This window comes from Panthera tigris, chromosome A1, assembly GCF_018350195.1.
Source record: "Panthera tigris isolate Pti1 chromosome A1, P.tigris_Pti1_mat1.1, whole genome shotgun sequence".
Lineage (NCBI taxonomy): Eukaryota > Metazoa > Chordata > Mammalia > Carnivora > Felidae > Panthera > Panthera tigris.
In genome coordinates, this window is record NC_056660.1 from 179647197 (window position 1) to 179661337 (window position 14141).

General features: G+C 44.9%; 1 protein-coding gene across 2 annotated transcripts in view; it reads right to left on the minus strand.

Annotated features, from left to right (window-relative positions):
• Positions 1–14141, minus strand: part of WWC1 (WW and C2 domain containing 1) — a 154042-nt gene that overhangs the window by 53501 nt on the left and 86400 nt on the right. For both annotated transcript variants that reach the window (XM_042992766.1, XM_042992760.1), the window contains exons 4-5: positions 5268–5344; positions 3846–3925 (exon numbers count right to left, since the gene is read on the minus strand). In XM_042992766.1, the coding sequence (XP_042848700.1) occupies positions 3846–3925; positions 5268–5344 (157 nt within the window). The remainder of the gene's footprint in view (positions 1–3845; positions 3926–5267; positions 5345–14141) is intronic.

Consider the following 14141-nt stretch of genomic DNA (forward strand, 5'->3'; position numbering starts at 1 on the left):
GAAAAAAGTTAAGGACCACAATGCCACTTTCTGAAGGTCAGACCAAACCAGAGATGGTGGAGGTCCCCACCCTCTGGGGAAGGAGGCTGGGGTATGGAGAACCTTCAGAAGGCAGAGATAAATTTTAACTGCTTCACACTTTCCCCAAAGGCTAGGCCTGAAGTTTTAGTCCCCAGTGGAGAAAAGGAAGTTTTACCGTCTGAGGGAACACCACAAACCCATTATTTCAGGATGAGAAACCGCTCACAGGCATTCCTCTCTGGTTTCCTGCTAGAAGCCAAATTGTCCTGGGCTAAAAATAACCTGAGTGGGGAATCACTGATGGGGGGAGCAGATTTTCATCCTGGTCTGTCTGTGCCTCCGAACAGGAGAGAGGGAGAAGACTCGGGAGAGAACTCCGGTCTCGGCACGGCCCTCCCCCTTCCCTTCCCTTCCGTTATTTCAGCCTCCGTGGAGAGAAAACAAAGCCCCATTTATGTCTCCCCACTAAAAATAGCCTGTCTATTCCTTTCGAGGACTTGGGCCTGAGCAAGCCTGCCAGGTTGGCTAACACTGGTCTCAAATTTAGTTTGAAAAATTAGTCTAAATGGAGCTTTCTGCAGCAGAGGCGTGCCCGAGATGCTCTGTGGAGGGGAGGATCCCCCAGGACGGGAGGTGGCCCGGCCCCAAATGGAGGCGAGGAGGGCAGGGAAGATGCCATTTGCTTGAGTCGGGCTGGGGGCTCTGGGGAGGGGGCTGTGCCCAGCTGTCCTCTGCCAACAGGGTGAGGATGGCTTTGAATCCTCAGCAGGATAAGACAGAAGCGGTTTGTCTGCTGTGCCTTGGGCTCCTCAGACAGCCTCTACCTGATTTCCCTCAGGGGCCTTAGCAACCCAGGCTCTGGAATTTGGCTCCAGAGAGTAGCTCCAAGAGGGAACACTCTTGGGATTGAGGTTGGGGGGAGGGGAACAAAGGGTCACCATTATGTGCTCAGTGAATGAATCTCTCTCTCTCTTTTTTTTTTTTAAGGGAAAGAAAAGTTATGTGGTTGTAGGGGAGAGGAGGGTGTAGTGGGCTGCATGTGTTCTAGAATTTCCAAATTATGCGGCTGTCCGGAGATTCACACACCCGGGAGCGGCAGGACAGCCACGCAGAAGCAGGGCAAAGGCTCTGACAGCAGGCAGCTCTTCTTGGCAATTCTTACCTGGGCAGGATGGCTTTGGGGGATGTGCCTTGAGATGCCGCACTGCTCCCCACCCACAGGGGTGACATGCCACATCGCATCTCCTTCCTGTTTACAAGGGCTCAGGGCAGCTGACAGGCCCAAGTCCTTTTGATTTTTCTTCTCAGGCTCCTAAGAGGCATCCTTCAATCCTCATCAACATTTCCTTTTTTTAAAAAAACTGGGGCTGCTGACTGTGAACTGGACAAATGGAAGAGTTTCACCTTCCCCCATGCTCTGCAAAGGGAGGAGGCTGAGATAGAAGTGACTAGATCACCTCCTACCACTAGCTTCTGAAAAAGATCCCAAGAGACAAGGAAAGAGGCCTCATGTTTTCTGGGTATGATGAGGGGGTTATCCAGGATGAGGCCAGGAAGGAAGGTATTAGCACATGAGCTTCTAAATCCAACAGTCCTGGGTTCAAATTCCAGCTTTGATGCTTACCAATTGGGGGTGGGGGGGCTGGGGTATATTTTCACCCTCATCAGTGCCCTCATCTATAAAGTGGGGCAGAACAAAAACTTCTCTTAAAGGGGCAAAGACAATGAAACGAGGTGACTGATGCACAGTCATTGCCCAGCACAGACCCTGCCCAGGGTAAATACAGAGTTCATCTGAGTTCCTCCCCATATCCAAGCAGGCACCCAGCTAGAGGTCACCCCCAACACCCCTTACTGACCCTCACACTCACTGCCAGGCACTGTCACATGCTTTAGTTTCATCTTTACAGTGACTGATTTTTCAGATAAACCAAAGCTCAAGGGGATTATATGTCATTTTTGTAAGGTCCCAGGGAACTGGGATTTGAACCCAGGCCATCTGCCTCTTGCAGCTACATTCCTAACCCTCTATGCCAAGGTGTGTATTAAAGCAGATGTCTTCCTCCACACTGAATGTGGAGCCAGCTTTGAGCGTGGGCAGTCAGAACTACCAGGAGTCTTATCTGGGCCTGATATCAAACATCAGTTGGGCGGAGGGAGGAGAGAAAGAAGGCTTGTCTTTGGGGTTTCAGCATCAGCTTACCAAAGAACAAGAATTTTCAATGCTGCTACGGGGTGACAAAGTGGTAAAACAGGTTTGTGGTGGCTCAGAGAATAATGGGAAATGTTCTAACCAGAAGCTCCTGAGGACTGCAGGAAGGGGGAGGAGGGAAAGGCCCCTGCGGTAAGATGACGTGGGAGTGAGTAGTCTTTCAACTATGTGTTCAGAATTTGGAGGGCTCATGAGGTTATTTGCTTTATAGGTCACGAGAAGGAATTTTCTAAGCTCATATTACTGCTCTCAACTGTCACTGGCATACGTACATATACATATATTAATAACATATGTACCTATATAAGCACACATATATAAACCATAATTTATAATAACTTGGAATACCAAAAGAACCCTATTATACACAATCTATAATACAAAGCCATACTTTCTTAAACCTTGTGTGGTGGGGGATTCATGGTAGCTCTCCCCTCCAGACAGTGGGGGCTTGAGGGATGGGAAAACGTGAACAAGAACCAACCAACCCCTCCAGTGGTCACAGTTCCCTGGATTAAGAGAGCCTACAGACAGACATCCCCAGGCTTGGAGCTGTGTCCACAGAGTGGTGGGGGTGGATTTGAGGTTCAGAGAATGAGGAAGAGGTATAGTCAGACAGCGAGAAAAAGCAAGTGACTATAGAAGCTGCTGACTGTAGAGATGTGGCCTCCCTGGGAATCTACATGAGATGTCCCTTAGGACAGAGAAATCTCCTGGATGTTCTCCTTGGGGCTTCCAAGAGGGGTCCCAGGCACCTCTGTAATAACTATACACTGAGTCCTTCAGACATACCGAACATGACTCAATGCAGGTTTGTTGCATGTGTGATTATTCCTAATAATAACGTGACTCAGTTTCCTCATCTATAAAGTGGAGTTAGCCAAAAGAACATTCTTTAGAGAGTTGCAGTGAGGATCAAATGAAGTCACTCAAGCAGAAACACTGAAAGTGCTTCCCGGCAGAGTAACTGCTCAACAAATCTTGCTAGTATAATAACGATAAATAGCCATCAACGCACCTGCTCTAAAGAAACAATAGAGATGTACCTTGGTGGCAAGTCAGCTTCTACAAGTGAAAATTACACTTGGTCAAAGTTATCCCGGGAACTCCTTAAGTCATCTATCTAGCACAGTGTGCGTGGCACCATGCATGCTCTTCTAGCGACTGGTGCTGGGGAAGAGGCCCTTGCTCCTACTGTGGGGCACATTCGCTGTTCATCTTTAGGGGCTATGGGAAAAAAAGTTTGTTTTTGTGTGTGTATCAGATCCTACTGGATCTACTGGAGGACATGAGACAGGTGCCCATAAGTGCCCAGCAATACTCGTTTCTATGACAGAATACTTGTTTTTACGACTAAAATTCAACTGAACGGAACAGACTTTAATGGCTTCAGGAATTCAGATATCTCTGGTTTGAAAGGATTCCTCTCTTCTCCTTCTGAACCTCATCCTTGGGTGACAATATCTTGAGTAAACACCAGTGGAATGGAACTGGGATCAAATGATTAGAGTGGCCTTAAAGAAGAGAGGGAGAGAGAGAGAGAGAAAGAGAGAGAGAGGCAGGAAGGGGATTACGGGGCATCCCTATGCTCTGCATGGCAGGGTAGACTTACTTCTTCAGGGTCTGAAAGCCACGCTCTTTGAACTGCAGCTCCTGCTGGAGGTGAACCATCTCTCTCTTTAGCTTGTTGACCTGGATGGCAGAAGGCCACACATGGGGCTAGATCAGAGGTTGATACAGAACTGCAGGCTGCCTTCTCCTCTAAGGGGAACCCAGAGCCCCCCCCCCCCCACTGCCCCTCAGGCCACAGGGTCACAACACCATCCCCTCAGTGATGCTGCCTTGGTCTCTGCAGCTGCTCATGTAGTCAGCATCCCAGCCTGGCTGTCCTGCAGGTCAATCCTGGCTAGCCCTCACTTGAGGGAAACAGGAAGTGGACAGGTGTCAGCTGACCTGGGACAGAACTTGGCCTTCCCACTGCCTTGCTGGATGACCTCTCTCGAGCCATCTCACCTCCCTGAGACTCCCTCTCCTGTTCTGATAGGTGAGGAATATGGTAATTCACAGGGCTGTGCATTACTTAAAGCAGGTAATGGGTATGGAGGTGAGAGGCAGTGCAATAACTTTAGAGGCAAGACATGGTCTGGGAGCTGGATTGGCTTGCAGGAATGCTGTGTTTGGTTTGCAGTTATAAAATTTAAAGAGTTAATTGCTAATAATGAAATATGGAGAGATTTCACATAATAAGCCTAAGTATAGTTCTCTTCTAAAAACAGAAGATCTGCCAACACTGAGCCCTCATTCCAGCACAGCCACAATAGGGTAGGGCTGAAACTCAACTACCCCTTTAGACAGGGCACACCTCTCTAAGGCTACACTCTTCCCAGCACACCCTACTGCTTCACCCCTGGCCCACTTCCCCCTTTTGTTTTCTTGTAGGCATGATTTTGGAAAACCTACCTGAAGTTATCACTGAGCCTGCGTTCCAAATACTGGCTTTCCCCTGAACAAGTCACTTAACTGCTGTGTCATAGTTCCACACCAGTAAAATGGGAATGATAGTTATTCCCAAGAAGTTATGAAGTAATTATCATGAAGGAACTAAATAAGACAATATAGAATAAGCCACAGCTAGGAAGGGAGCACACTGCGTTAAGAACTGTAAGTTCTTTGACCTTGGGTAAGCCCTGAATCCTTGTGACCTTGGGGCAAGTTACCCTAAGCTTCTGTTTGCTCATCTTTAAGTGCAGATATGGACAACAGCTGCTTCGTGGGTTTGCTGCAGGAACACGAGACAGCATTCATGAAGCACTGAGCACCATGCTTGGTCTACAGTGACACGGTCGCTGCTGTTACCATTACAATTACTGTGACAGCTGCTACCACTGCTACTACTGCTGTTATTTAGGGTCCTGTCAGTCAGCACCAGCCATCACTGCCTGGTGGAAGCGTCTCCTTTCGTCCAGTGGGTGGGCAAGTGGCCTGTGGCTGCCTCGGTGACCCCCCTTCCACAGTATAGGCAAAGAGGCCCTACCCGGGATTTTGCTGTAGCAATTTCAGCTTTCAGGATCTCAGGGTCATACTTAGAGCTGGATGACGAACCCGACACCACTGCAACGAAAAAGAAAAAAAAAAAAAGTTCTGTAGAAGAAACACATTTTGGGAGAGATGGCTTATTTGGACATCTACATAAACCCAGAAAGGAATCACTAATCATGAACAAACTAAATGTCCAACAAGGGGGGGGATTTTTATTTTTTATTTTTTTAAGTTTATTTATTTATTTTGAGACAGAGAGCACACAAGCAGGGGAGGAGCAGAGACAGGGAGAGAAGGACTCCCAAGCAGGCTCTGCACCATCACCGCAGAGCCGGATGTGGGGCCTGAACTCATGAACTCTGAGATCATGACCTGAGCTGAGATCAAGAGTCAGACGCTTAACTGGCTGAGCCACCCAGGCACCCCAGTGAAGGGGAATTTTGCTAAATAAATATGGTACATGCATAAGTGAGGATGATACAACTTAACGTGATTTAAAACAATTGTACACAGGAATTCTGAACAAGGGAAAATGTCCAAAACTTACTGCCACCTGAAAACAGTAGTTTATAAAAAGCCATAAGGAGTAACTTAAATTTGTTAAATATACACAGTTAACAAACATATATATACACATATGCATCTAGAGAAAGCACAGAAAGAAATATACCAAAAAGATAATGTTGATATCTAGAGATATGGATGATACATAAGACCAATTTTCATCTTTGTATTTTTATTTTCCACACTAAGGGGAATACATTTTTATAATCAGAAAAATAACTAAAAGTATTATTTATTGTACTCTACAATATTAATGTACTTTAAAAAAAATTTGAGAGCGTGCAAGCAGGGGAGAGGGAGAGAACTCCATGCTCAGTGCAGAGCCCAAGGTGGGGCTCAATCCCACAACCCTGAGATCATGACCTGAATGGATGTCAAGAGTTATCAAGAAGTGCTTAACCGAGTCACCCAGGTGCCCCCTTAATGTACATTTTTAAAGGAAAATAAATTACCCATAACCCCACCACCCTAATTCAATTCTCTTTTTCAAAGTTACTTTGATTATCCACAGTTGTTATGTAGTTGTAATTACTGCATTTTAAAAATTTTTAAATAGCATTTATGTCTTGAAAAGATATTTTAAGGCTTACAAAAATGAACACAACACAGTAAAATACATTTGAAGTAAGGACATGAGATGAAGGGAAAACAAGAATGAGGAATCACACCCACAGGCGTGAGGTTAGTTAGGGCTCATGCAAACATGGAGGGTCCCCTTCCTTACCAGACACCACAGACCTGGCTCTGAGCTTCCTAACTGGTGATGTGAAGAGGGAAAGGGGCCCAATGTACAATTCATGGTGTCCTTAATATAAACACAACCCCACTGTTCACGAAAAGGATAGGGGTTCTTAGTATGGAGGCCAGAGAAGAGCTTCTCCCCTGGGGCCTTAATCCCAACCAGGTGTGCAATTCCATCATTTCCCACCCCCCCGCCCCCCACCCCTCACATTCCACCTAGTGTCTTCTGGACACTATGTGTGCACGTGCACAGTGAGATCAACTGCTGGGGCCTGGAGTTTCTTGAGGACAGAGACTGGTGGCAATTTCCAGTGTTGGGAGGTAGGGCCTTCTGGTTATGCACGAGTTAAAATGGAACACTGAAAAGTTCCGGAGAAGGGAAATAAAACTGTCTGCATAGTAACAGTAAAGATGATAGGCGGTGTTGCCTTTGTGCCCAGTTTACAGTGATGATGATGATGAGGAGGAGGCTTTACCAGAAGAGATGGGTGGTGGGAACATCTGGATGGGTGGGGAAGACCTTGCAGTCCCCATTGTCAGCTTGGAATAGGGACTTCAGAATCACATGTTTGTTTCCAACTGGAAGCTTTCATTTCCTGCATTCTAATTCCTCTGATGTTTGCTGAACTTAGGGATTTCAGGGTGGGATTTGGCTGGATACATAGCTGGAGGCAGTGATTTAAGCAATTTCCCCCTGACAGTCTTTTTTCAACAAAATTTTAAGGTCATTAATATTTGTTACCCACTGATTAATTGTAAGAACATGATGAAAAGAGTCATCGGTGAGAAAAAAAGATGGGGATACACTCAAAAGGGGGTGTCCATTCTACGAGCACCCCATCCTGTCAACCACTCTGCTAACCAGGCTGTGCCACTGGACTTGGGTCTACACCACAGGGAACTGTAAACGAGAGAGTGTTAGCAGCCTGGGAGAACCCATGAAGAACTGTAAGACCTGACCCTAACAGGGAGAGCATGACTGTGGGGACCAGAAACACCAGTGCTGATCTGTGGAAAGTGGGTGTGCTCCTTGGACATGCTCAAAAATCTTGGAGGGAAGGGAACCCAAAAAAGAACAGACTCCTGGGGCACCTGGGTGGCTCAGTCGGTTGAGCATCCGACTTCGGCTCAGGTCATGAGCTTGCGGTTCATAAGTTCGAGCCCCACATCGGGCTCTCTGCTGTCAGTACAGAGTCTGCTTTAGATCCTCTGTCTCCCTCTCTCTGCCCCTCCCCTGCTTGCTCTTTCAAAAATAAATATTTTTAAAAGTTAATGAAAAAAAAAAAAGGAGAGGCTTGATTTTATTCCTATTAAAAAAAAAAAAAAAAAAAAAGAACGGACTCCCACCAACTGAGCCACTGGGGGCTTGGATTCTTACGCTTTGGAGTACCACCGTGAAATGCACTATTTGTATCCAAAGCTGTTGAAATGGGATGTAGTCTGTTACCATTTTTTTTTTTTAAAGTTTATTTATTTATTTTGAGAGAAAGAGAGCAAGAGCATGGGAGTGAGCTGGGGAGGGGGGGGGGAGAGAGAGAGAGAGAGAGAGAGAGAGAGAGAGAGAGAGAATCCCAAGCACCTCCACACTGATACAGGGTTTGATCCCACGAACTGTGAGATCACGACCTGAGCTGAAATCAAGAGTCAAAAACACTTAGCCGACCCAGGCATCCTGCCTGTTATCATTTCTTAAGTAAACATTTTACATAAGTAAAAAATGCACGTGGAAAGGTGCACAAATCATGTGTGCAGCTTGATGAATTTTCACAAAAGAAACACACTCAGCCAATAAGCACCACAATCAAGAAAAAGGTCATTGACCTCCTTCCCCTTGTGCCACTATCCCCTCACTATCCCTCCAACAAAGGAATTTTATATTCGAACAGGACCTCACAGGGTGACTTTAAATGCCCACCTTTTTATAGCTTTTGATTTGTAAGCTTTTTTTCAAGCTACAGATGACCACAAGTTTAACAGTCCAACATAGTACAAGGTTTGTTATAAACAGAGAACGTTCCCCAGGTCCCTATCCCTCACTCCTGAAAAGGGAATCATTTCAATGTGTTCAGCTAATTTCTTGATTACCAAGAGGCAGCAAGTTATTTTTATTTTAGGCATTATGTACTTACTTACCTGTCTGGAGGACAGGGAGTTAGCTTCCCACCCTTCTCCAGGCCTGACATGGTACATGTGCACCCCTCCCAGCTCCCCATCCTCGGAGACAGTATAATCTTGGTGAAAGCCATCTTCAGTGTTTGCATTACTTTCACCCTGTAAACACAACTCGGGCCAGAGGCATGTAGCTGACTTTGCTTACTTTTCTTTTCCGGCACATTTTTTTGGGTTTGTTTTTCCTAGAGTTAATAATTGTCATTTTTATGCTTGCTCACTTTCTACAAACTGATCACAGATTCAACCTCACGCTCTGCCAGTTATCTGAATCTCCCCTCACAGGGTCCAGGCCCGTCTGCGTCCTGCTGGTTTCTGCTCTTTGGCTCTGCCTGGCCCAGGCACGTGCCTGCTTTGGCGTGAGCTGGTTGCTCTCTGTGCTGCGGGCATCCTGAGATGCCCTTCCTGCCTCTCTCCTCTTTCCTAAATACCATGTCTTCCCCTCCTACCAGCTCATTTCAGTAGAACACCAGCAGCTTCCCAAGGAGGAGGCCACAAAGAAAAGAAGCTTTTGAAATCATGCATGTCTAAAAATATCTTTGTTCTACCCTATAGTTGATTAAAGGTAGTTTTGCAGGATATAGAATTCTAGGTCGTAAGTGATTTTCCTTAAAAATTTGAAGTCATGGCTCCATTGTTCTAGGTTTCTAGTGTTACTGTTGAGCTACTCTGAGTTCTGATAATTTTTGTGTGGCCTGGTTTTTCTCTCTGAACGCTTTCAGGATCTTGGATCGTTCCATGTTTGAAGCGGTACAAAGGTATGTCTTGGTGTGAGTGGACTTTCATGCATTGTGCTCACTAAGCCCTTTCAATCTAAGAACTCTCTTCCAACCGTTCTGGGAAATTCTTCTGAAATTATTTTACCTGATGCTTCTTCTTCTCTGTTTCCTCTGGAACTTTTCATTATTCTGATAGGCTTCCTGGCCTGGTGCTCTTTTTTTTTCCCCCCCCTCTTCTTTTCCATCTCATTGTATTTTTGCTCTGATTTTTTAGAAGATTTCTTCAGGCTTACCTTCCAGTCTTCCTACGGATTTTAAATTTCTGCTATAGCATTTTAATTTCTAAAGGTTCTTTTGTGTTCTCTTAATGTTCCTTTCTATAAAATATAGCATCCCGTTCTTGTTTCATGGGTGTGTAGCTTCTCTTGATTTCTCCACGTATACTCCCTGTTCCCACAAGGCCTCCCCATCACCAAGGGTTTGTTTTCATCTCTATTTTGCATGTCAGAGGCTTTGCTCAGGTGTCTGGAATCTCAGTTGTCTGCTCCAAAAGCAGAATGGAGGGGCGCCTGGGTGGCTTAGTCAGATGAGCGACCAACTTTGGCTCAGGTCATGATCTCATGGTTTGTGAGTTCGAGCCCCGCGTCGGGCTCTGTGCTGACAGCTCAGAGCCTGGAGCCTGCTTCGGATTGTGTGTCTCCCTCTCTCTCTCTGCCCTTCCTCCACTCACGCTGTGTCTCTGTCTCAGAAATAAACATTAGAAAAAATTAAAAAAAAAAAAAAAGCAGAATGGAGTGAGGTTTGTTGACTGTGGCTTATATGGTACATGCTTTGGCTGGACTGTTTCATCCAGAAATGCTCAATGTCTTTACATCTCTTTTATCTGGTCAGATTCCCTAGACTCTGCTACTATCCAGCCTGGGTGGTAATAGCCTGGCACCATTCTGGGGACCAAGTGGTACATGTGAGCTGGGATCTCAAATCCTTTGGGTCCAAGTTCACTTAATCACTGTGTTTTCAGTGTGGTGCACCCCACCTTGTATCCTGCCAGGTTGGGGATGGGCTGTATGATTTGGGGAAGAGATTTGCTTGTCCTTTTCCTAAAACAGCTTTTACCCAATCCTCTTTATTTCAGGGCCTCCTCAAACTTGACTTACATTCCCAAGGACAGCTGAGGATTCCAATTCCCACGACTTTTGCCAGTGATCTATGTAGTGCTGGTTTTCCTCACGATCAGCTTGTATTCTCTTTTCTCAGGTCTATCAGATAGGTTGTCACCTGCCCATCTGCTTTCCAGCTTCCACATCTTATTGTCACTCTTTTTTCTCCCAGTCTCCCTGTCTTTGTGCATGTACTCCTTAAAAAGGAAATCTCTTATTTTGTATTTTCTTGGTTTCAGGAGTGAGGGAAATCAGGTAGGTGGTTCAACTGGCATTTTTAACTACAAGGTTCCCAATGATTGCTTTTTCAAATGGGAAACCAAGGCCTAGAAAGAGGAAGGAACATGGTGAGGGCCCAAAGAACCCAGTTATCCTGAGTTCTCATCTTTCAGAGGATGGGAGAACCCAAATGTAACACAGGAACCTTAGAATTTGACTGATGACTTGTATTAAATTAAGAGAAAATTAAAAAAAATTTTTTTTAAATGTTTTTATTTATTTCTGAGACAGAGAGAGACAGAGTATGAGTGGGGAAGGGGCAGAAAGAGACGGAGACACAGAATGAGAAGCAGACTCCAGGCTCTGAGCTGTCAGCACAGAGCCCGATGTGGGACTCAAACTCATGGACTGCGAGATCATGACCTGAGCCAAAGTTGGATGCTTAACCAACTGAGCCACCCAGGTGCCCCAAGAGAAATGTTTTTGAGGTTAGATACTCCTGGGTACAAAGGCTCTGCCACTTTTTACCAGTGTGACCTTGAAGAAGCTCCTTCCCCTCTCTGGGCCTCAGTTTCCTGATATGTAAAAAAAGAAACAATATTTGCAGGATAGTTGGGAGGGGAAGGTTACTTTAAATAATGGATGTGGAATGCCCATCACATTGCCCTGCATGAATATAACAGGTGCACAATAAATATTAGTTCTCTTCTCTTTCCCCATGGAGCCAGAGACTGCACCAGAGGTGCTGACAAAGCCTCCACCCCCAGGACCCCACCTGTGGCCAGGCCCCACCTCAGCCAAGGCCAGGTGGCAAAACTCTCACAAGCTCAGGCAAGCCATCTGAATTAGAAACAAGGCATGTGACCTCACCAGTCTATCAACATGTTGGAGAGCTTGACTTGGAAGACAAAGCTGGTTTTAAACCCATAGAAAATCATGAGGAGGAAGGGTCATGTCTTTTTAACTGGGATGCTTAGGCTGGGGACGCCCCAATTCCTGGATGGTTTGGATCTCAGATCTGGTTACCAGAGATGACCTCAGTCACTTTAGGTGGAAGTTCTTTAACATTCAAACCAGTGGTGCCTTTGAACTTGATGGAGTCATATGATAAGACTGCATCATTATTTCCTACCACTAATCATGTATTTATTCTTATTAGTTCCAGGGATCTGTTAAAATCTTTTGTCATTTCAATGCCAGTAAATTAATAATATCAAACAATTGTTATTATTTATTGAGAGCTTAAGAATATGACAAGTACTTTTCCAAGTACTTTACATCTGTTAACTAATTTAAGTCTCATAACACCCCAATGAAGGTGATACCATTATTATTTTTTTAAATGTTTATTTATTTTTGAGAGAAAGAGAGAGAGCAGGTGAAGGGCAGAGAGAGAGGGAGACATAGAATCTGAAGCAGGCTCCAGGCTCTGAGCTGTCAGCACAGAACCTGATGTGGGGATTGAACTTACAAACTGTAAGATCATGATCTGAGCTGAAGTCGACACTTAACCGACTGAGCCACCCAGGTGCCCTAAGGTGACACCATTTTTATGTCAATTTTATAGAAGAATTTGAGGCAGAGAGAAGTAGCATATAACTTGGGCAAAGTTACACAGTTAGTAAATGGCATATCCTGGATGTGAACCCAGGCAGTCTAGCTCGAGTTCATACTCTCAAAATATTATGTAAAGTATTTAAGAGGAATGTTGAGCCATTAACATATTCTAAGGGTACTGGTTTACTGATACCAGTGGTTTTAAACTGGGAGAATTTTGCATCCCCCTAGAGTATATTTGGCAATGTCTGGAGACATTTTTGGTTGTTACAGCCTGCGGTAGGGGGTACTACTAGCATCTAGTGGGTAGAGACCAGAAGTGCTGCTCAACAACCCACAATATATAGGACAGTCCCTACAGTGAAGATTTAGCTGGCCTCCAATGTCAGTAGTACTGAGGTTGAGAAACTCTGACATGGACCCAGGAGAGGAAGGTACCATAACATTTTATATTTAAACAGAAGGGATCATACACATAAAGAGGTGAAGTATGTTCTCCAAGAGGACACAGTAACAGTGGAGATTCAAACTCAGGCCCTCTGACTTCAAAGTCCAATGATGGTCATCTCTTACCCTCAGGCTTCTCTGTGGAAATATATCATTCCTGCCCATTTGGCTCTTTTCCCCACCTTGACTTTTTATTTTGGAAACTAAATGTATAGCAAATTTGAAAGACTAATATAATATTAATATACCCTTCTTTTCCTAGGTCCACCAATTTTTAACATTTCCCCACATTTGTTCTATCTATCCCTCCCTCCACTCCAATTCTTCCTCTCACTGAGACGCCCGGTTCATAGAAAGCCCTCAATGAATGATTACTGAAAATGGTGGGTGGCCAAAAAATGCAAACCTGTCCTCTATTCAAAACCACCAACATGTCATTGGCAGCTACTGATCAGCTTACTGAGACTGATGGCATAGTTATATTGTTTTTTTTTCCTGCTAGATCTTTTTTGAAATTAAGCTGTAGACATGATGCCACATGCATGTCTTAAGAACAAGGACATTCTCCTACATAGCCACAATATGATGATCACAATTAAGACAATCTTCCAAATATCTGAGAATGTCTGTTATGGCTGCTTCCCCCTCACCCTCCCACCCCCCGCCTGCAACCTCAACCCAGGGTCTAACCAGGGTGCAAACATTTAATCTGGTTTATGCCTCCATAGGTTTTTGTTGTTGTTGTTGTAAGTATAGAAGAGTTTCCCTTCTTTCTAGTTTTTCACACTTTTTCACCCCTTGAAGAGTCCAGGCCAATTATCTTGTAGGACATTCCACATTATGGAGCTGTCTGGCTGTTTCTTGATGATTTGATGGATGGTAAATATTTTTGTCAAGAATCCTCCACAATGTTCTTACTGCATCACATCAGAAAGCACACGATGTCAGTTCGTCTCCTTACGGTGATGCTAATTTTATACCTGTGTAAGGCGGTAGCTGCAGTTCTTTCCATGTGAAAATACACTTTACCTTCTGAAATTCATAAGTGATTTGTGGGGTGATACTTTGGGTCCATGTAAGCATCCTGTCCCCCAAAATATGAAGGTTCATTTTTATACACACTTGTCACTTCTCAGACTGCAGGGCTTCAGGAGAAAACAAAATCACCCCACCTCTTCAAATCTGAGCTTCACTACGGACAATAATATCTCCCTGCCAGGGCTGTGGCAAGGATGATGCTATAGATTGAATTCCCTCCTCCCTGCCCCCAATCCATATGTTGAAGCCCTAACC